Here is a 23,231-nt window from a genome sequence, read left to right on the forward strand (position 1 = left end):
CTGCTGGGATGCTATAAATAGGACCCTCAGGGTCATCCTTGAAAGACCACCACGACTCATTTGAGAACAAGCCTGGATAAAGAGAAATTTGAGAGTTTTGTCCAGTTTTTTAGTGTTTTGAGTAAAAAATTGCTGAGCAATTATTGGTATAGTCAACCTTCCCTTTTTTATCATTGTATTCTAAATATGCCTTTTAGAGGTTAAATTATTTTCTTGGGATAGTTTGTATGTCTTAATCCTTGAAGGCTAACTAGTTTATTTTATTCAATTGTTGTGAACCTTTTAGGGGATTTGTTTTAATTTTAATTGAATCCAATAAATTTTTTTGACAAACTGATTTGTTGAATTTCATGTTTGCAAAATCTTTCTAGCCTATGCATCGTTGATCGATTAAGTTGCAAATATTAGGATCACATGGTTAAGGTTTAGATTTTTTCTAGCCGAGTTCATGTGGGTCCTAATATAATCTTTCCCAAATAAATCATGCAACAAGATATGATTTTCCGGCTTGTTGTATGTCTCAACATTTGAACACTTTCTTAATGCTTTTCAGTTTTAACTTAGGTGTTACTAAGAAGGAAAAGTTTTTAAACTGAATTAGGGTCGATTTAAATTTTTATCAAAAATCGACTAATTAGGCTATTAGAATTTCTAATAGGTTGAGGGTTTACATAATTGGAAAAAAATTAACTAGTACCAAAGGATAGAAAATAAAAAGCATACAAACTAATCCCAAGATTTTCTCTCAATTTGATTCAAACCCCTTTTTCTGCATTTGCTCTTGTTTCTTTTCTCTATTTTTTTTTAAAATTTTCCTCATTAAAACCAAAATCATCAAAATCCCTTTTATTTGGGATTCATAAATTGTCCTAGATTGATTCATCAGTCTTCTTGTGGATTTGACCCCGATCTTACCGCTTTGCTACGTCTGTGGTATAAGTTTTAGATCGGTGAAAATAAATTATTTTTGTTCGATTTTGGGGTTGAGTAATGACATCGATCCCGAATCCGGAACAACCATCCAAAGGTTTTCTTACAAAATCACACAAATCATAGTAAAGTAAAATCAGGTTCCAAACTACATTTTCATAAATCCAATTCATATAAAAGCCATGATAACTCAGAAATCATGATTCAAACATTTTTGTAATCATAGTCAAGTAAAATAGATTATTGCAATACAATTCACACATCGTAACATATTTTTATACTTATGTATTTTTCATATCAAAATACTTAAAATAAAACTACTCACAGTCACGGACGCGAATTGCTTGGCTTATAGGTCTTCTCGATCTCAATCTGACCTGAAATAAGATCCCATGGTTACTAGACACTCATGAGAGGTTAAAATGCTTTGACCAATTAACCTCCAACATTTTGGTCGAGATTATAATGCTTTAACCAATTAAGTTACACTAAAGTTAAAACATAAACATGAAGATTAAACAAAATGAAGTTGAGAATTTGAAATCTAACTTTTAAAACATATGCATAATGCGTTAATAAATTGAACATATTTAATTTTTTTAGTATAATAATTATAGGTATGAATGATTAAACTTCCGACCTTAAAAGATAAAAAAAATATATCAATTATCGCTAAACTAAAACTCACCCGCTAAAACACTTATCTTGTAAGTTAAGAAAGGGGAAAAAAATAGACAACATAGTGATTAGTGAAGAACAAAACCGAATCAAACTTATGGTTTGTTAAGATTGTTGGAAAAAAAAAAGAAGGAATTTTTGTAAGTTAATTTAATTATAGGGCGTTAAGATCGAATCCCATCGCGACGTGAAGAGAAGAGGGAGGGGGGTCCGTCGATGGTGGTGGGTCGCACGCCCGCGAAGAACAATGTGGCTTTCCTTTCAACATTTGTCCGATACTTCGGGAAAGGTCGTTACTCCATCCTTCACCTGAAGCTTAAATTCAGTTAAACAATCGAGAGCTTTCCGCTCAAAAATTCCAAAAATTTTCCAATGCCCAATTTGGAAATAAGAGAATTAAACTAACTTCAGTTGCTCAATTCCTCACCTCCATTGCCTCCATCTTCTTCTACTTCCTCGATCGGACCTCTCTCCGCGAGAGGATCTTTCTGTTTTATTATCTTTTTCTAGCGTTTCATCATCTTCTACCAGATAGCAGCTCAAAAGGGTTTCAAAGCATCGTTTTATCGGTATGGTTTTGTTGATTGTTTTTGTGTTTTTGTTGTGGATGGATTTTTGGTTACTGGGTCTGTGATTTGTTTGTTAGTAGTGAATTGGGTTGGATCCAAATAATGATGGAGAGGGCTGATTCTGCACAAAAGTTGTATACCCGCATGCGATTATGGGAATTTCCGGATCAGTATGTTATAGAGCCGACGGATGGCTCGTGTGGTTCGTCTCTGTCAGTCAGTCGTGTCGATGGATCCATGAAACTTATAGGTTGGTGATGGGATTTTTACCCTTTTTTGGCTGGATTGAGTTGCTTGTTCACTTTTGAATTTTTGGTGATTTTGTCATTATATGATTTTGTTTATTCTGAATGTTCTGCTGAGTCGACAATTCTCCTTTGCGCTGCTCCAGATGAGCTTCCTCAATGCAGCTCTATCAGGGTTCCAAAGATAAGGACAATTTTTGGAGTAATTGGCTTGCTGAAACTGCTTGCAGGTGACAAATTCTCGAGAAGTTCTAATCACATCTTCTTAACCAAATTTGATTGCATTTTTTTCAGTTGATTGATAAACGATCAAAGTTTTATTTAAACAATAATGTACCCCGTCTCTGTTTTTCCATAGTTGTTTGTGAAAGTTGAACCGTGTTGGCAAAGAATTGTTGATGCAAGAAGATATAAGACTACCATATTACGAGGATTTAATCTTTTCATGGAACAGAAGTGTAGAGAACGTACATTTGCATGCTAAGTTTGAAAGAAGACCAAAATAAAAGTAAACATAAGATTGAAGCTTTTTAATTAAAATCATTTTGGAAGCAGAATCAATATGGAGAGAGTTTCTAGTTCCAGTGTTATACTAATATTTGGAATGAGATCTAGCGAGTGGGATTGAGGTAGAGCCTAACCCTTTTTTCTTTCCGAGCCTTTTATTAAGAAAAATCAAGGAAATGCAGGACATACAATATGCACTCATAAATTGCAACCAATTGGATTCTAGCCTTCTTGAGGATGAGATTGATCTTAAGAACTTCTCAAGTGTAGATTGATTTAAAAAATTTGAAACTGCACTCATGTATTGATGTTTTTCCAATATATGAAGCATCTTTTGCAGGTGAGTGTAGTATAGTTTCTTGTTTGAATGCATGAAGGCCACATTCTGATCATGGAAGCAGACTTGCACCTTGAACTTTCTAAATTGTGTACATAAAGTTCGTAAATTTGATACTAGCAACGGCAAAATTCAATATGCTCACTTATTTCACTCTACTCATTAAAAGAATATGATTTTTAAAATAAATATGGGAATCAGGAGGATTATTTCTTATTCCTATTCCTAATTAATAAACATGGTATAAACTATATGGTATCCAAATCGCCCCATTATTTGTGCTGGGGCCTTACTTTTCATTAGGCACCATGTATTAGAGTGTATGCAGTTCAATTTATTTTGTAAGGAAAAAAAAAAATGCAAGTTCCAACCCACTTTTACTCCAAGGCTGGTCCACCATAAACCAAACCTGAAATTCCTGAAGCAAGTTTATACCAGAAAAATTAATATTCATAGCTCCATTTTTCATAATTCGAACTTGTCACTTTAGTCAGCTATTCAGTGGTCTTATTTGCTGCATCCCTGTCATATTTTGAGAAGCAATGTATGGATCAGCTATATTTTCTTTTTTCTACACTAAGAGATGCTCACATGATTAGATATCCCATATGTCTGCCCTCTTTCAGGATCCTATTTAATTGTCATTACCGACCGTGAGTGTGTGGGGTCTTATTTGGGGAACCCCATCTTTAGAATTACATCCTTGAAAGTTTTTCCATGTGATCATTCAGTAAACAGTTCTCCTGTGGAGCAGGTACTCTTAGCTCGTTTTCTTCTATTGTACATAGTATTAAACTGACAATACCACTCCATTTAAACTAATTAGACAATTTCTAGCAGAAAAAGATGGAGGCAGAGTTTTCTGGGCTCTTGAATGTAGCAGAGAAGACTTCTGGTCTCTATTTTTCCTATGATACCAATTTAACACTGAGGTGAAGTGATTTCCTCATTTCCTCGTCAGTCATATCTTTTGTATTTAATTTGTAGCTCGGACTCAGAATCTGGATGAATTGATATGAAACAAAAGGGTTCATATATAAAATGCTTAACAATGGCAAGTTTTGTCCTTTTGGGTGTGTGTTTCGATGTGCACACATGCACAAGCTTCAGTTAGCTTAAACTTCTTGTATCTTTATCTTTTTAGTCATTATTCTAGTCTACTAAAGGGGTACATGCTTTGATCTCTCTCTCTATTTATTTATCTCTCTTTTTCTTTTTGGTTCCAGCGCACAAAGATTGCATGCTTTAGGTGATGAATCAAAGTTACTACCCTTATGGAGACAGGTTAGCCCTCATTTTGTTTTACTCCCTCCCCCCACCCCCAAGTATGTTGTGTTCTAGTGTCTTAAATTGCAAAAAAAAAATATATCGAAAGAAGAAAATGCAAAGAATTAAGAGTTCGTCAAACAAACTTTTCTTTCCTGCAGGCAGAACCAAGATTTCTTTGGAACAATTACTTGTTGGAAGTGCTCATTGATAATAAGGTTGGGCAAGTAGAAATTTAGTTGTGATCTGTTCTTCCTTTGCTTGTAACCTTGGACCATGAAGTTCTCTCTGCTAACTTTTATCTTCTCATATTTGCAGCTTGATCCATATTTACTTCCTGTTATCCAAGGGAGTATCCTTATATAGTTCTCAACTCAGTCCTTTTAGCTATGCGTGCATGTCAATGAAGTTATGCAGATTATTTTGTTTAGTCTAAATTTTGCTTGAACGTTTAAACCATCAGTTATCATCCTCTGGGCAGTCTTTCCTTAATAGGTTGTCAGGCTTCCAGAATTTCCAGGCTGCCATTGGAAAAGATATTGTTGATGTAACTCTGATTGCTCGGAGATGCACAAGGAGAACAGGTATTTCTTGTTTATTTTATTGAAGCTATTGTTTTATAATTTTGTTAATCAGTAATTGTATCTCGGGACTCCAAATTTATGTAGGGTACTCTTTATGTTTTTTTTTTTTTTAAAAAAAAATAATAAATTTAAGAATTATCATCATCAACAAATTTAAGAATCACTAAACAAGCCTTTGGAATTGTCATCATCAACAAATTTAAGAGTGATTAAAACTCGAGTATTAACATTTGTTGCTAACCTGGAGTATCTTTTTCCCCTGTTCTATCAAGTTTCCAAGTTTTCGGAAAGGACCAAAACAAACATAGAATTGAATAAGGCAAACGGGTTTTCACTCTGGTTTTGAATCTTCGTTTGTCTTTTTTTGCATTTTTGTTTTGTTTTTTGTGTTTTTTTTTGAGCTAATTGAAGCGTTGTGTTGAGTGATGGCTCTCTTCCTTTAAAAATGATGATTGCAATATCTGACTTGATCTTCCAGGGTTACTGTCCAGTTTTACTCAGAGTTGTCAGATGCCCTAATAATATTTTAAAAATATTTTGAACAAAAAGTAAGAAAAAATAAAATAAAAAGCAAGCTTTGGTACTTGGTGTGATTTTTTTTTCTCTTTTATAATTATGCTTCTTTGGTTTTTAATACCAACTGGATATCCTTTTTGTAGTCTTCTATGGTTTCCTTTTGTACTTTCCATATCATCAATGGAAAGTTTAGTTTTTTATCTCCCCCACAACAAATAAGTTGAGCCTAGAAGGATCAAAGAGAAAAGTGTTTTCCCTTAACATTTTTAGGGTGTTTTTTCTACGTTGGTATCTGACGGGTAAAACAGACTGGACTCATAAACTTTGCTGCTACATGAGGGCAGGATTATGTGTTATACCAACTACTCTTTTTGTCTGAATGAGATAAGTAAGAGTAAGTACACTGTGTTAAAACTAAAATGATTGATTTGGAAGGACCAGAGATATTGTTAATGATGTTGGTCGGAAGAATTGAAACTGGGAAGTTGGTAATGATAGTAATGCTAGTAGAATAGAGTTAGGAATATTATTAAGGCATTGAAGAAATGTTAGTAACAACTAGCCAAAGAGTTCGTGGGAAGAGATTTGTTATAAATAGAATGAGTGGCAAAGAATGAAGGTAGGCATTGATTTAGTGAGTTTAGGCTAGGGTGCGTATACTCAAGAGATTGGAGGTTCCAACTATGTCAAATACTTAACATATTTTGTAATTCTTTTATCTTTTATTTTTCAACATCATTCTACTTGTTTGGATTCTAGCACATATAATATGACTTGAAGTTGTAAGATCTAAAGAGTCTCCCGATCATGGTTTTCTTTGGTAAAGGAAGAGAGCAATCCTATATGCTACAGTGTGAAAAAGTTTGATCAATTTTCTTTCTTATATGTTCTCTTCTTCTTGTGGGCCATATTAATTTCTTGATTGAAAACTATGAAATATTTGAATTCTTAGCGAGTTGTAAAGAAAAAAAGAAAAAGAAAAACATTATGAGGATTACTCTCGTACTTTATAAGTTTAACTTTTGACAAGTTGCAAGGAAAAGTCGAGTATGTAGTCATTTTTATTCAATGAAAATCTTGCAAAAATATTGATTCATCAATAGCTGACAATTTAAAAGAAAGTTATTACATAATTATTGACCTGCATGTTCTAAAAGGAACTCGATTGTGGAGAAGAGGAGCTGATTCTGATGGATATGTTGCTAATTTTGTGGAAAGTGAGCAAATTATTCAATTGCATGGGTTCACAGCATCATTTATTCAGGTAACACACCACGTAAACCATTAATGTGTATTTTTCATGTGCATATCCTTTTTCTTTACATTGGTTGGAAATCTAAGTCGCACCACAATTCCCTCATATATTTTTACTTAACTAGCTTATGATTTATGAATAATAACTATATATATTTCTAAAAGGAATGTAATAATTATTGAATTGAAATTTTCTGGTAGTTTCAATGTTTTAAATCTATTTCTAGAAAATATTACTATTTGTTGTGAGATTTTCTTTTCATTTTTTTAAATATTAAATCCAAAGAAAATCACAAAAGGGGAGAGGAAAAGGAATCTCATAATTAGCCGAGAGTGTGACGGAAAAGCTCTCGATTTTTTGTTTAGACTTTTGTGTTAAATATTACTATTTTAATTTTATGATTTAAACCTTTCTGCATTGTGAGTCAATTTGTAACAAATGTTCACAGTGATCAGAATTCATCGTAATTGAGGCCATCCTAGGATGCAGCCAGAATCTAAATATTTTTTTCAGGAAGTCTTCTAGATCTTTATAGCACCCATGACTTTACTTCTCACTTTTGACATTGAATTTTGTAGGTTCGGGGATCAATTCCATTACTATGGGAACAAATTGTTGATTTGACGTACAAGCCCAAATTTGAATTAGTGAAACTAGAAGAATCTGTGAGTATCTTTTGTTGCTTGGTATTTTTCATCAGATATGAACTACTACAGTATTGATTGATTGGCTATTGTATTGCTTCCAGCCACGAGTAGCTGATCGGCATTTTCTCGATTTAAGGAAAAAATACGGGGCTGTATTGGCTGTTGATCTTGTCAACGGGGTGAGTTGCTAATTTATTTTTGTTTTATTTTTGGTGTTTGTTTCATGTTTGCAAGTTTCTAGAAATGTAATTGCTATGGTCAATATTTTTATATCACCTTGTTATACTATCAGCATGGAGCTGAGGGGCGCTTGAGTGAGAAATTTGCAAATGCCATGCAACATGTTACTGGTGATGATGTAAGGTACAGTTTTCTACCTTCTTCTATTTATTTTGGTCTGGAGCTTATCATTGGCCCAAATTAAGAGCTAAAAAATATTTCAGATACCTGCATTTTGACTTCCATCACATCTGCGGGCATGTTCATTTTGAGCGCCTCTCGATCCTTTATGAACAAATCTCAGACTTCCTTGATCAAAATGGGTAAGTTTATCCACCTCTCGCTCTTCCATTTCGTGAATTATGAATAAGCTTTCTGTTCCATTTTTATAGTTAGGCTCCCGTACTATCATTTGGAAACTTTATTGTGCTGCTAAAGATTACCCTCCTTCTGACCTTACATGTTTATTTACTATTTGGAATATGTAGATACATGTTATTGAATGACAAGGGTGAGAAAATGAAGGAACAGCTCGGAGTTGTGAGGACCAATTGTATTGATTGCTTGGACCGTACAAATGTTACCCAGGTAGCTTACTGACCAAGTTAAGGGTTGATGAACAATGAAATAAGCTACAAACTTAGTGCTCTCAAAACTTGTTCATTTTCCTTGCCAATAATAGCAGCTTTGGTTTTCAATGATTCCCCTTTTTAAAGCTTTGGCAGGCAGGGGAAATTAGCAAAGTTATGGATGAACAACGTGTAAAGAAGAGTCATTGCTGTTGTGGATACGTTAAATCTACAACGAATATAATTTATTTGATCAGATTTTCATTATTTAATTGTTTGGTTTGTATTTTTATGTTATAATATGGTTGCAGAGTATGATAGCCCGAAAGATGTTGGAATCTCAACTCAGGAGGCTTGGAATTTTTGGTGCTGAAGAAACTATTAGCTCACATCCAAACCTAGATGAAAGTTTTAAAATCAGTGAGTTAATTCAGTGTCCCAATTTGATTAATTTGCTCCGACTTCTGAAGATATTATTGAAGTTTACTGCATGTTGATTTCATTTTTTCTTGAAAGTTCTAGGCTCATCTATCCACGTAATATATTTGTACCTTACTGTTTTTTTCTATTCAGTTTGGGCTAATCATGGAGATGATATAAGTACACAATATTCTGGCACTCCCGCTTTGAAAGGAGATTTTGTTAGGTACTCCTACCTCAGTTTCTTTTCAATTTTTTAGCAAATGCACTTGCATCTAGTCTTCTGCTTATAATTTCATGTTGATTAAAGATTACTTCCGATAGCTTCTATCCAACTGCATTGTGTTCTTAAATGGCTAAATGTTCAAACTTTCAGATTCATTCTTAATCTTTTATAAATTTCAAATCTATTCTTTATGAATTAAGTTTTTTTCAATGAAGTCGTATCCATTAAACTAATGTTAAACGAGTGTTTTATGTAGAAATTTGAAAATAATATTTCTTGTGAGGTGGTCAGCCATTCAAATCGTAGCAAACTTTAGTGGGCCCATTTTTTGACAACATTAATCAATTTCATGGTAGATGAGCTACTCGGATGCTAATTCACTGTCTCATTCTTCATGCTAAACTGCATTCTCTTCATTTGCTGTTTTAATGGCTACTGCATTATGGGGAGAGAGGATATTGATATTAATTTTGGGCATGTGATTTTATTTTATGTTTTGTTATATATTTTTTCTTTCTAAATCATTCTGTGTGATTTGGTTAAAGATATGGCCAACGGACTATTCAGGGGATCATGAAGGATGGTTGGAATGCTCTCCTACGCTATTATTTGAATAACTTTGCTGACGGAACAAAACAGGTAGAATCCATTTCCATTTTCATTCTTATTTTAAAGATATCTTCGTTAAATTTACAACCTTTCCAATTGGACTTCAAATGCACTTTGGCTTTTGTGAAGGATGCTATTGATCTCATGCAAGGACACTATATTGTTTCGGTTAGTCGGGATATGACGCCCACAACTCAAAAGGGAGGCATAGAAGCTATAGCGGTGAGTGAAATTTAAAATAGCAGTTAACTTCTGCAGGAAAAGTCTCTCATTCAAAGGGTGTTATCAAGCAGCCGACTTATTTTTAGTTTATAAAATGTTAAAATGAACTTCATATCTCTTATTTACTAACCTTATTTACATCTCTGGTACAGTCCTTCCCACTGGCTTTATCACTGGTGATGACAGGATTCTTTTTTGCAGCCATGTCATTGAGGCAAGGTGAGTTTCTCTCTCCCTCCCTCCCTCTCATTTCTAGCTTGTCAAGTAGGTTGAAGAACGTCGAGAGCCAACGGCAAATTCAGTTTCATTTATTTTCCTGTTTCCTTTTTCTTGCAGCTCGCTATGATCTTCGGCATTTGTTCTTTTCTGTCCTGTGGGCAAGCCTGAGCATAGCTATAGCAGGTTTTGTAAAGGCCAATGGTCGGATTTTCTGTAATCGGCCTCGTCTGCACAAACCCCGATCATGATTTTGGTTCCAGAGATTGGCAGATTCAGCTAACCATTCATTGAAATTCAATTTTTCTTTTGAAGATTTCCAGTCATTTGTAGAGTTTCTTTTTTGGTTTCGTCTGAAGTGCCCAGTTATTCATTAGGACTGCGATCCCAGAATGTTATCACAGTTCCCTTTTCTGATCACTACTGTTTTTAGAATATATTGTCGTGTCATATCCTATCTGACTCAGAACAATATACATTTTAGAGATATATTATTGTAGCAATTATTCAAACACAATATTTGATTGAAAAAACACAAGTTCCATATGAAAATTGCTGGTACAGGTCTTGCAAGAACTTATAAGGTATGTCATGATGAGATTAAAAAGTAGCATATTACTTTGCCAGTTATTTATTTTGTTCAATATTATGCATATAATTGTTAATAGCTGCAAACTAGACTGATGAACTCTGACTTTCTAGAGCTCTAGCTTTATGCTTTCTCCTGAAAACATCTTGCCTAAATCTCTTGGTCTCAATCTCCAGCTCTCTGAATGGTGTCCTCTCAATGCTCTCTCTTTCATTTTGCAACATCATTTGCCTCTTTGTCACTGCCATCAAAGCTTTGTGATCATCCTCTCTATGTTTTGCTTCTTCCTACAAACACCATTTTCCATGAACAAACTATGTGCTTTACTAGGTTGCAATGAAGTTCTAGATATAAAGTAGGAAGAAAGGGATAACCTGAAGATCTCGGATTAGACCATCAATGGACTTTATCTTCCTGTGCGGCCAGCGATGAATGCCGAATTCTCTGCATTTTCTTTTCAGTACCGTTAATCCAACATTTAGATTTCTTGAAGCTTCTGTGATTGGAACACCAAAGTTTTTAGCCAGATCTGATAAAGTAATTCCAGCAATATGCTCACTTGTTGCCCTTCTTTTCTTTGCTGCAATAACTGGCAATTCCCCACCTGGTTAGTCAACCATTCATAATATGGACATGAACTCCTAGTTCTAATTGTTCAAAATGAAGTTCAAAACATTCCCTGTACAGAAAGAAAGTTGAAGCCAAACCTGGTTCACAGAACTCTTTCATTTCACTCTCAGAACCTTTAGATACAGCAACTGAACAAGGAAGGAAGTTAAGGTCCTGATCAAGTAGAGGCAAATTTCTTGGTTGATGAAATTTGCTATTCTTTAGTTGACATAACTCTCCCTTGGGAAAATAAGATAGATGGGCATTCTTCATTTAAGCTGCAACTTTTTGAAGTTCTGTACCGAATCAAAAACTCTATCTGTAATCACCTGACAAATGATGTTTGCAGAAACAACAGGACAAAGTGACAGAAGAGAAGCAGATAGAGAGGTCATAAAGCAGATTCAGACCATGCATGTGCCAGAAACTTCCGTGAAAAGAGAAAAAACCTACTTAGAAATATTACCAGTGAAAACTTAGAAGCCCTTTGCAGCCTATCTCTTATCCTAACCTCCAAAAGGATGATAATCACATAGAAGCTGCTCTTTACAGAAAGCAATTCTGTTCTTTGATCTTTTTTGTTGTACTAAGAAGACAATGTTAAAGAGGAGAAAACTCCAACCAGAGAATAAAGAATGAACCAAAAAAGTGGTTTGTTTTGGACAATAAGAACAGAGATGGAATGGAGGGTGTGGACCATGAGGGGGGAGGTTCAACTTTTTTGTCATTTAGCTTCACAAACACACAAATTGCCATTTTCTGTTGGTCATCTGTTACATGCCAAAAACTCATCTGGACTGTTTCTTTTAGGGTTGTCATAGATTTTACCCTTAAAGTTTCACTCTTCACTCTTTGACTGAATAATATTATACCACTAAATATCGACACGACATGCTTATTTAGGTAAATCTTCGTTATTGACATTACCACAACGCAGAAGCTAAAATATTTCTATTTCTTCTAAGAGGTTGTAGAATTGAGTTCTTACCTTCATGTGTAATGTAATATTCTTAAATGGTAATAATAAATTTTAGTTGAATTACCAATGACATGTTAGCGTAGATAGTTGATCATAAATGAGAATTGAATTGGTATCAATATATGATGTCCAAAGTTTCTCCTTAAATTGTGTAATTGATTTCAATATTACCCTCAATTTAAAAACAAACCCATACCCTCTTTAACAATGATCAAGGGGAACTAGAATAAGAAACCAAATGTTCCAATTCCCATTGAACTCAATATATATTATTTGTTTCAAAATAAATGAATAAAATCTATAATTTATTTACTTCCGTTGTTGAGAAGTCCATATCACAAAGAGGGCATTTGGCCCCAAGTTATGTTGGTTGCATAAAAAATATTCACCCACCATTTGATTCACCAATAATTAAAGAGATTTATTATCTTGTTATTAACGTTAACTCACAGTTCTCATCTTGTTATTCACATCAACTTTCTCCATTTAGTTCATCATTAATTAAAGAGGTTTATTACCTCATTATTGAAGTTAACTCACATTTCTCACCTTGTTATTTACATAAACTCTCTCAATTACTCCTCTCCTATGATAATTACCTACTCAACTCAGCCAACATTTTTTGGAGGGGCTTGGCTAATTTATTAACCACCAACGTCAAGGATCACCACAGAATACCAATTCTAGATTACTCACATTCACGATAAATACATAATTAACACTTTATTTATTTATTTTATAATTGTTTTTCTTAAAGGAACATCTTACTGAAAATTCTTGAAAGAAAGAAAATGTCTATCATGGAAAGAAGGAAAAGTTGCATTAACTGCATTTAATTTTCAAATGAATCCAATCAAAGACCCCTTGCCGTATGTACAAGAAGTGGCAGATGATCAACAACAGAATACACAATTCACGACAGCTTTTAAATCTGACTATGATTCATTAGAGTCAACCATTGCCACACACCATTAATGTATGTCCCTTTGTACTACTTTGAATAATTGAATTTCATCAACTGTAGCTTAATCTCATGTCATATTTCAAGTAAACCTCAAAAGAGAAAAAAAAATGTGGTGAAATGAGGAAAAGAAGGTCAGTGTTTTAACCAAGTAATGAACTCACAGGACTCACACTTCAATCTCAAAATGCAGTATCAATTGACTCCACTGATTCAGCCTAAACTGCAGAGAACTATACCACAACCATAGTCATCCTACAAACTGGAGAAGTACAAGAACAGCAAAGCCTCGGCACAAAAATATAGCAACAGAGAACTTTTAGACTCCATGACCAAGTTACCTACTTTACTGTCTCGACCTTGACTCCGCTCTTCTTGCTTCATTTGGGGTTGAAGGAAACAACTCAACATATCTCGATCCAATTGTCATCTTGTCTTTGCTCATTGCTCTCTTTGCCTCCTCTGCTGAAGCAAACTCCACATAAGCCTCCCCGGTAGCTTTCCCATCTGGACGACTTGCAATATGTATCCTATCTTCTGCGAGGTCGAACTCTCCGAAAAATTCAATGATGTTGGATTTTGTCACAGAGAAGGGAAGACCACGCAGCTTCAGTATCTCAGTGTATTCCATCTGGTCCTTGTCACTGAACCTCTTTTGTCGAGGAGGAGGGCTTCCATGGTAGTCATTATCATAAATGCCTTCATAATTTACTTCAGAAGCAACAGCATTATAATAATCCTGCCTTTTGCACCTGAAGACTTCTACATACCTACGCCCCATATTCTGTCGATCCCGTTGCAATGCGAACTCAACCTGCACAGAGCCAGCAAAGACAACAAAGGCCTCTCCCATGAACCGCCCATTCTTGTTGACAAGCAGCACATCCACAATGTCCAGTCCAGCAAAGAACTTGAAAATGTCAATGTCAGTGCAGTTGAAGGGAAGTCCTCTAAGGCGAACCACAGGAAAGGCATGAGTAGGTGGAAAACTCCCATAGCCGTAAGGTTGAAATCCAGCAGTGCTGCTGCTAACTGCGAAGTAGGGATTCGGTTCCATCATTCTTTGTCTTTTTGAGCCGACTTCGTACCCATCCGAAACCCCCCCGCTTCCCAACATTGCCCTTCAATTACCAACCCAGAAAAAGAAAAGAAAAATCCCCACTCAAGCAAGTTAATAAAACCAAGCCCAACCTATACCTCTAAAACCTATTGGTGTACACGATTTATGGTCAATGTAGTTAAATGCCATTACCACTCCTATAAACAAAACAATTTAACTAGATACGGAAAATATAATAATTTCTAAAATTAGCAACAAGAATGCCATTTTGAGGCTCCGTGAACATCAACTCATCAAGCAGTAAAAAGTGATTTCCCCATGTTTATACCAATTTCAGCCCTTAATGTAAGGACTATTCATGAGAACATTAATTAACAAATAAAAACACTGGCCTTCATATAGCTGAAATAACCCTGCAAATGCTTCTAATTTGATAGTGGTATTAGAAAGCGAGATAGCGCATGAGACACACCGATTTAATATTCAAATTCTACCTTTCTGGTTAAAACTCGGAAAAATAAAATCAAATCCTAACACGACTCAGATATACGGTATCCTATGACAAGACTCCTGATAATCTTCCCGATCGAAGAAAAGCCACAGACTGTGGTGAGTTTATTTTAAAGTTTAAATCTAAAGAAGAGAATCAAGTAAATAACATGAAACAGATGGATGGCTTCAGAAAAATCCGCGCTTTCATTTTATTTATTAGATAAAAAGGGAAAAAACACTTCAAGAATATGTTCTACTGGAAACCCCATTCGACAACAATAAAAAAACGTCTTGGAGAATAACAAAGAAACTCATCCCTCAATCCCAACACGCAGTTTCAACAAGAATCCATAAAAATTCAACGAAACAAGACAACAGAAACAGCAGAGAAACAAAGATTCTGGACTTACCCTCTGGGTCCGTACATGATTGTGTTGAATCTCCAAAAGCTACTCTGATAATCCAAGGAAAAAGGAGTAAATTGGAGGGATTGTGAAGGATAAGAGAGTGGATTCAAAGGGAAAAAAAGAACAGAAGAAAGCGGGAAAAGGAAAACCCTAACCAAAATTAAGGAGGATTGATTCTGAACGGACTTCGATTTGGCTTCCGATTCCACCACCAAAATTGAACACAAAACACAAACTAGGGTTATAACTTTAAAGTTGCGTTGTTTCACAACTTTGATTGCTCCATTCCAAATTACCAAAATACCCTTTTCTCCCCATAAATGGTAAACCCAACGATTCCCGGATATTTTTACCCCAAATTGGAGTTTACAGCTCCCAAAAATATCTTTTATATATATTATTAATAATAAGCTAAACGTTATTATCCATCTGAAGTTTTTTAAGGAAATAAAAGTTCAAATCATCTTTTATATCCGATGTGTTAGACCAGTTTATATGCACCTCGACTAATTTCATGGGACATCTCATCTGACTATAGGATATTTGGATGTCAAAGAAATTTGTAGAAAATTAATTCCTAAATAGGTGACCATCATAGATTGAACCCTTAACCTCTTACCCATTTATTGAAATTATGTTTTATTTTTACTACTATACCAATACATGATGGTTATTTTAAATCATATTTTGATCTCTAAAATTTGAATATTGTTCTATTTTGATCACTAGATTTTTAAATTTTCTATTTTAGTCCCTGAATTTTTTAAAAAAATGCTTACTTTGGTTTCTACTATTAAAATTTTGTTAGCTTCTTAACAGAAAGGCCAACTTCTTAATGAAACAGCCCATGGTTTGTTTTCTTGTTTTTGTTTTTTTTGTTTTTTTTATGATTAAGCTACCAAATAAGTGGACCAACGATAAAATAAAAAAAAAATATAAAAAAAAACTATAGTTTCAATCTTGAATAAGTTGGTAAAGTGATTTTGTATGGAATAACTTGATAATCATTTTTCATTTAAGATTTTAGTCGTTCATTGTTTTGAGCCGTTGATCGTTGACATTTTACTTTATCTAAATCTTACTCAATATATCTAAAGCCAAAAGTACATGTCGCCTCACATTTCCGTTTAAGTTTTAACAAATTTTTAACTACAAAGATTTTAATAAACACTTTCAAAAGTCCAGGAACTAAAACGAACATTTTCAAAAGTTTAGACACCAAAATAAGATTTAAACAAGCAAAAAAAAAAAAAAAAACTCCAAAATTTTAAATATGTTATTTTATTATTTATTTATAGTGGACATTCTAATGGTAAAAAATACATATATCATTGTGCTAATTGATTATAAATTTGAATATACATTTGTTGAACACATCCCACTTGAATTTTCTTAATTGCAATATTTTTGCAAACTAATATAGTTCTTTGTAAATTTAGTTAAAATTCTTGGTAAAACTAAAATAAGTAAATAAATAAAAGGCTGATTAAAAGAACAAAATTAAATTAGTTATACTTGAAGCTTGGGGTATTTTGAACTAGTATATGACAGATGAAGGTAAATAATCTCTTGTATTTTAATTACTTGCTAAATAATTATTTGGTCAATGGTTGTTCTTGCACTAATGATGTACTTTAGAATTGTTTCACTTTAAAAAATATTTATAAATGTAACTAATCTCTCAGTAGCTTTTCACAATAGTCTACAATTACATTTGATGGTCCTATTTAAGGTTTTTTTTTGGGTAATTTGAAATCAAAATAATAAGTTAGTAGGCATATTTTAAGCATAATTGAATAATTTACCATTAATCTTCTTGTGCACCTATACGATACAATTGAAAATGTAAAAACAAATCAGTTTAGCTAACTTAGTATTATTCAATTAGTTAAAACATATACTCTCATCCTCTACGGCGAGGTTAGAGGTTCAAGTTCCCATATCTATATTCTAAACTCTAAAAAATACAACTTAGTATTATTCAATTAGTTAAAACATTTACTCTCATCCTCTACGGCGAGGTTAGAGGTTCAAGTTCCCATATCTATATTCTAAACTCTAAAAAATACAACTTAGTATTATTCAATTAGTTAAAACATTTACTCTCATCCTCTACGGCGAGGTTAGAGGTTCAAGTTCCCATATCTATATTCTAAACTCTAAAAAATATAAATAAAAAATTGTATTCATTTGATAGATTAGCCTTTAAATTGTTTTAAAGGTAAAATATCAATCCACGATTGTCACCCACTTAAGATTTAATATTCTATGAATTTTCTTGACAATCAAAATTTGTAAGATCAATCGAGTTGTCCCATTTAGCTGAGATACGTGCAAGCTAATCAAGATACTCACAAATACATAGCTATATATTGCAAAAAATAGGAATACGAATATTCGAATCAAACCTTTAATTTTAAGAAAAAATAAGTATATGTCAATTACTAATAAGCTAAGTTCCTTTTAAAATATGTTTCTAGGACGAAAAAAAAGAACATGGGATATCTTGGGTCACTAAAAAAATCACCCATGTAAAAGAAAAATCCAAATAATTGTTCTCAAAATAGTTATGTTTTTATATTTCCAAATGTTTTTAGAAGGATTTTATTATCCTATGCCGTACTAGTAATTAAATAAGTGAAACTTGAAATTTAATTAATTAATTAATTAATTATTTTATTTTTTATTTTTTATCTTCGGAAAAAAGAAGAAACTTAAATTATTCCTCTATGAACTTTTCAGTTTCAATAGCGTTCTCATACTTTAATAACTTGTCAATTCCAAATCCTTTAGGCTTTAGCATTAATGAATTTTGAAAAAATTGGTCAGAAATAATATGTCAACACTCACACTAGTATGACGTAATTTCTCATATCTATGCCAGATAATTTTTAAATAAAATTAAAAAAGGAAATTTTGTTTTTAAAATTCGACTAAAAATTCGAATATTTTCTTAAGATATGTAAAAATCTTAAGATAAAGAAAGGGTAAAGAAACAAACTCAAATTTTAAAAACAGAATTAAAATCAAAGTTACTATGAAACAAACCCTTTTAACCTTATAAAATCCAACAAGTGCAAGAATTTGAAAACCAGGCCAACCAAAATAGGATCAATTGCTTAGCCTACCAATTTTTTTGGGGAGAAAAAACAAAAGCTTAGCTCCCCACAAACATCAACATGGATTCACAAGAACTCATTCCATATATTTGTCACGGAGTAGCTCACTCTCATATCAATTAGATGCAATGTTTGAAAAATATTTTAAAAAAGATCTCCCTTATGCCTAACGTATAAAGTGTCGATCACATTACGTCAGCCTGACGATATGAACTTCACTTACGACGATCCTGATGTTGAGACAGATTTGGTATTTGAAATACTAAAACAATTAGAATGAAACTGAAAGAGAGCATATTTGTTTGAATGTGTAGTTTTGCAGTCAATTAAGAGAATCTCAATATTTCCAGATCCTTGGAGGAGATGCATGTATGTTTGTAGAGTGAAGGCAATCATATTGAATCACTGATAGCATGTAGAAAATATATATATATATATATCAGTAGTGATCTATTGGGTGCTTTAGAGCACATCCTTGATCCCACCAACAGTTTCTATATCCGTAGTCAATATTTCACTCACTTATGTCAATGTCTTGGAGAAACAATACTAATTTTTACATGCTATATTAGTTAATAAAAAATCAAATCATTTAAAAACAACAAAAAAATGGACCTGTAATCATATGAAAATTACAGTCGACGGTCAGACAAAGGAAAGAACCTGAAAATAGTGTTCCTCCGCAGTTGAATGGCGCCGGCTATCCAGTCTTCTTCACTTTCCCACTCTAATCTGGAGTTTGCTCATACCAACATTCACCTTTTCAACCTCTGATTTATTCTTCACTTCGCTTTGAGGTAAGCTCCTAGGATTGAGCCAAGGATGCTGAAGGCATTGCTGAGCAGTTGGTCGCTTCTCTGGTGCGAAATCGAGAATGAGACAGAGAAACTCAGCAAAAGCTTGAGCATCAGCTTCTGAAAATTTATATTTCTCAACCAGCAGTCGATCGAGAGACCAGAATTTCAGCCTCCGAATCCTTTTTAGGTCCCCATGCCTGTCAAAGTAGTCTTTTGATCGAGCTCCTCCTATCGCAATCTGAGTGCCAAGCCAAACATATGAGAAATGGAAATCGAGAGGTATTAAGAAGCTATAAGGAGAAGTTTGATGTGCTGTACTTACTTTTCTAGGCATCTTCCCAAGGAGTTCCATCATCAATGCAAGATGATCCTGAAACCAGCATATTGAAGAATGCAAATGCGTGACCAAAACATAAACTTGATAATGGAATGAAATATCAAACTTGTACCTTTCACATATTCGCTACTTGCATATGGTTATCAACTAAATGAAGCTAATAAAGGTAAAGATAAAGCATTATCAAACAAAAGAATTGCTCCCTTAACTTTCCAACCTTCATTACCTCATCGTCGATTGCAGACATCACCATATGTGCATATAAACATAGGAACATATATTTACACAAGTTATGTGGTTGCAGGTAGTTGGTTAATTCAACTCTACTAACTACTCATCGGTTCAGAAAAGTCAGAATTAGATGACATGCTTGTGACCTACATATATTGACCAGATCTTCTTACTATTTCCTTTTAAAATAAGAATAAAACATGACATAGTATAATAAAAATAGGATAGCATTCTGTTCTCTGTTCTCTTTGTTCACTTCCTTAATTGGCAGGAAGAACCAAGTATTTGCAATCAGCTAATAATGATAAGTTCCAACAATATCATATTGCTAAGGTCTAAGGAATTGATATTAGCAATCACCCTTACCTCATCCTCGCTATAGTCTTGTCCTCCTTTTGGGGTAAACATCATGTCGCCTGTGGCGAGTTCAAAAGCAATGCAACCAAATGACCACATGTCAACTGAGTAGGAATATCCAGACTGCAGTATGACTTCAGGAGCTCTGTACTGTCTTGTTTGGATTTCTTCCATAAACTGCTTATCTGCCCAACATGCGTTACCAAAATCTACAATCTTGCACCTCAGATCAATACCATCCAGTTTTCTCTCTTCAGGCTTTGGGGTTGCTCCTCCCATAGAACCTCTTCTTTCGGAGATCCTAGAAACTGCTCTTCTTGCTCTTCTTTTCAATTTCTTCTCAATAAGATTCATGGTTGCTCCACCATTTGGGTTCCCCTCAGGCCTTTCAAGAATGGGGGCCTGTCCAGACCTCACAGGATCTTTGGTAGCATCAATGGTGGAAAATAGAAGAATATTTTCAGGTTTCAGATCAGTGTGGATAATGCCAAGTTCTCTGTGCAAATAGTCCAGAGCAACCAAAATACATTTGCAGATCTCCCTGACTTTATTCAACTCAAGAACTCTATAACGGTTATACTTGATCAACCGAAGTAAGCTATCACCGAGAAATTCAAGAACCATACACAGATGTTGCCCGTTTGGCCCTGCATGCTTAAAATGATCAATCAGTTGTACAATGCACTTGGAGCTTGATGGATCACTATCTGAAATTGCTGAAAGAACTTCAATTTCATGAAGTGCAGCTTCAGCAAATTGGGGAGCACTTTTCTGGATCTTAAGTGATACATATTTCTAAGAAAAAGGAAGGAAAAAAAATTAGAAAACCAGAAAATATATTGCCACCACCACGATTAAGAAATAAAAACTAGAAATATCATTATAATCGACCAATTACCATAGATTATAGCTCACAACAATGTAAATCAAAACCCACCAAAATACTTTTCCTGATCTAAATACCTATTTCACTTCATTTGACATTCAAGTCTGTTGGAAAGTTCTACGTAAATTTTTGGCTAATTTTGCGAGTTTGCCTCTCCTACCCTCCTCTTTAATACAACATTTCTCTTCCACAAAAAGGACATTATGAAATAACAGATGGTTGAGATCATCCTGAAACACTTTTACAAGTAGGTCCACTTGCAAGTTGATGGAAAATATGGGCAGTCAAGTCCCTGTATAACCATGTCCTTTGCTAAAACATGCTAGCCTAGCCCTTCAAACATTAAAACCAAACAGGAATCCTGCTATCCCTCACCACTATGCTACTTCCCTGTTCTATCTTGTACAACTTGAAATAATCAATTGAAATTTTCACTAGCATTTCATAAATTTGAAAACTTAGTGAAGAACACTAACCAAGATTTAAAAAACAAAAACGGACATCCACATCCATAAATGGAAAATGGGGATATTTATCATAGTAGAAATAGTCCAAAAAGAACCCCACATCGAAAGCCTCTAAACGTTCCATGTGGGTTGGGCGTAGGAGGAGAAAACAAAAATATCAAATTAATGATAAACAGGAAACAAACAGAAATAAATGTGAGTTATATCATAAAGATCTAACATACTAAGCAAAGAAACGCATCCAGAAATGGCCATTCGCGTCCGGATCCAAAGAAACCTCACAAATGATCACAAAATCAACAAAATGCAGCAAAACTCGTATCAACAGATAAAAGCAAAACGATCAAACATGTGATGGGATTGGGAAAAACGTACAGAGGTGCGAGTATCATAAGCGAGCCAGACGGTGGAGAATTGACCCCAACCGAGCTTTCTCTGAGCGACATAACGGCCACCGGCGAAATGATCGCCGATCCTCACAGCATGGTACCCTCCTTTCCTGTAAGAATCGATTCCCTCATCATCCTCGGACCCAGATGAAGATGAACACGACATATTACTCTCTGAAATTGCTCAGATCTTAAACGATCCGATCGGATCCGATCAGGGTTTCAAAAGGGTCGATCTGGGTAAGGCAAAAATCTCTCTCTTGGGTGGATTCCTTTAATGGGTTTGGATTGGAAAGACGAAAGAAAGAAGAAAAGAGAGAAAAAGAAGGGGAAGTTTCCTTGTAAAACAATCACAAGTTTGTAAGGTTAATCAAAGATAATTACAAACAAATTATATATACGAAAATTACTGTAAGAAGTTCTAAAATTTAATGGATGATTGAATGGTGGGGTTTGAGATTGCTCTTCCCTTCCCCACAACTCTCTCCCCACTTTTTACTCTTCGTGATTTTCAGACCTTCCCTCTTCCTGCGGCAGCTGGTGGCGGGTGGCTCTCCTTCCTTTTGCCTTTCACCGTCTTTTTTCTTTTCTTTTCCTTTTAATATTTGTTTTTATTGTTTTTTTTATTCATATTCTTCTCCTTAATGGACAAGGTAAACTTGTATTATTAGCTCATTAATATTAGGTGGAACAAGATGTTGATTGACATATAATACTCAACTACTTTGTTGTGTTATTATACTTGTGCCATAATAATTAATTCTCATGTAATTATTATCACATGAATTCAAACTAGTCTAATCACATTTAATGTAGATATACAGTTGAATAACTTCTTTTCATTGATTATAGGTTCGAAATTTAATATTTTCATCCCTTCGTTAAATTGAATATAGCTTAACTGACGTTGAGAATGTGACTTCGAACAAAAAATTAGAGGTTTGAGTCTCTCAACCATTGCTTATTGTTGAACTAAAAAATGATTTGATCTATATGTTTAAAAAACTTTGATGATTGAATTGCTTTGATGTAAAAAGAAAATTATTGTGGTTGAGACAACTAACCGATTGATGATTGAATATTAAACCTGAGTAGAATTTTCTAGATAGGGTATATATCATCAACTAAGAGGCTACACATATTGAACCCTTAAAAAAGGAAAAATTATTTTTTTAGACAATTTTTTTAATCCTAAACTTGATATGTTGTATTAATTTTAATCATATACTTGCAATTTTATCCATTTAAAACTTAAACTTGGTAGATTGCATCAATTTTAACCCTAAACTTTAAATTTCATCAATTTTAATCTCAAACTTGAAGAATTATATCAATTTACACATTTAATTATGTTCCATTATGATTAAAGTTAATACAATCTACCAAATTTGTGGTTTAAAATGATCAAATTAGAAATTTAAGATAAATATTAATATAATATACCAAGTTTGAGGTTTAAATTGATAAAATTAAAAATTTATGGTTAAAATTGATAACTTATAGAAGAAAGCCTAACATAATCATAACAATAAGAAA

At 33.9% G+C, this 23,231-nt stretch overlaps 4 protein-coding genes across 9 annotated transcripts; 1 reads left to right on the forward strand and 3 right to left on the reverse strand.

Annotated features, from left to right (window-relative positions):
* Positions 1-1,665: 1,665 nt before the first annotated feature.
* LOC120073969 (phosphoinositide phosphatase SAC7) lies at positions 1,666-10,567 on the forward strand. Of its 2 annotated transcripts, none has more exons than XM_039026902.2 (21): positions 1,666-2,177; positions 2,255-2,427; positions 2,569-2,652; positions 3,893-4,020; positions 4,107-4,198; positions 4,493-4,550; positions 4,694-4,750; positions 4,851-4,884; positions 5,036-5,116; positions 6,790-6,896; positions 7,466-7,552; positions 7,636-7,713; positions 7,827-7,897; positions 7,978-8,076; positions 8,242-8,341; positions 8,634-8,742; positions 8,896-8,968; positions 9,514-9,607; positions 9,707-9,799; positions 9,952-10,018; positions 10,136-10,567. In XM_039026902.2, exons 2-21 carry the CDS (start codon positions 2,280-2,282, stop codon positions 10,264-10,266), a joined length of 1,791 nt encoding a protein of 596 aa, XP_038882830.1. In that variant the 5' UTR covers positions 1,666-2,177; positions 2,255-2,279; the 3' UTR covers positions 10,267-10,567. The 2 variants fall into 2 exon arrangements, with proteins under 2 accessions (XP_038882830.1, XP_038882829.1); XM_039026901.2 differs by having other exon boundaries at positions 1,695-2,177; positions 2,258-2,427.
* Positions 10,507-11,844, reverse strand: RKD5 (RWP-RK domain-containing protein). 4 transcript variants are annotated; one of them, XM_090311628.1, is made up of 4 exons: positions 11,680-11,844; positions 11,312-11,509; positions 10,979-11,193; positions 10,507-10,891 (listed from the first exon to the last, which is right to left on the reverse strand). In XM_090311628.1, exons 2-4 carry the CDS (start codon positions 11,484-11,486, stop codon positions 10,691-10,693), a joined length of 591 nt encoding a protein of 196 aa, XP_090167754.1. In that variant the 5' UTR covers positions 11,487-11,509; positions 11,680-11,844; the 3' UTR covers positions 10,507-10,690. The 4 variants fall into 4 exon arrangements, with proteins under 4 accessions (XP_090167754.1, XP_038882833.1, XP_038882834.1 ...); XM_039026905.2 differs by having other exon boundaries at positions 10,979-11,208; positions 11,680-11,817; XM_039026906.2 differs by having other exon boundaries at positions 11,312-11,542; positions 11,680-11,813.
* Positions 11,845-13,201: 1,357 nt separating this feature from the next.
* On the reverse strand, positions 13,202-15,467 carry LOC120073901 (RNA-binding (RRM/RBD/RNP motifs) family protein). The gene is made up of 3 exons (XM_039026812.2): positions 15,268-15,467; positions 15,116-15,159; positions 13,202-14,274 (listed from the first exon to the last, which is right to left on the reverse strand). Exons 2-3 carry the CDS (start codon positions 15,130-15,132, stop codon positions 13,500-13,502), a joined length of 792 nt encoding a protein of 263 aa, XP_038882740.1. The 5' UTR covers positions 15,133-15,159; positions 15,268-15,467; the 3' UTR covers positions 13,202-13,499.
* A 3,161-nt stretch (positions 15,468-18,628) lies between these two features.
* LOC120073720 (uncharacterized) lies at positions 18,629-22,417 on the reverse strand. Of its 2 annotated transcripts, XM_039026523.2 has the most exons (4): positions 21,682-22,417; positions 19,963-20,748; positions 19,351-19,398; positions 18,629-19,266 (listed from the first exon to the last, which is right to left on the reverse strand). In XM_039026523.2, exons 1-4 carry the CDS (start codon positions 21,859-21,861, stop codon positions 18,946-18,948), a joined length of 1,335 nt encoding a protein of 444 aa, XP_038882451.1. In that variant the 5' UTR covers positions 21,862-22,417; the 3' UTR covers positions 18,629-18,945. The 2 variants fall into 2 exon arrangements, with proteins under 2 accessions (XP_038882451.1, XP_090168264.1); XM_090312138.1 differs by having other exon boundaries at positions 18,629-19,398; positions 21,682-22,345.
* Between the last annotated feature and the right edge of the window lie 814 nt (positions 22,418-23,231).

This window comes from Benincasa hispida, chromosome 3 (assembly GCF_027475165.1).
Source record: "Benincasa hispida cultivar pf3 chromosome 3, pf3_genome.v1.1, whole genome shotgun sequence".
Classification (NCBI taxonomy): Eukaryota; Viridiplantae; Streptophyta; class Magnoliopsida; order Cucurbitales; family Cucurbitaceae; genus Benincasa; species Benincasa hispida.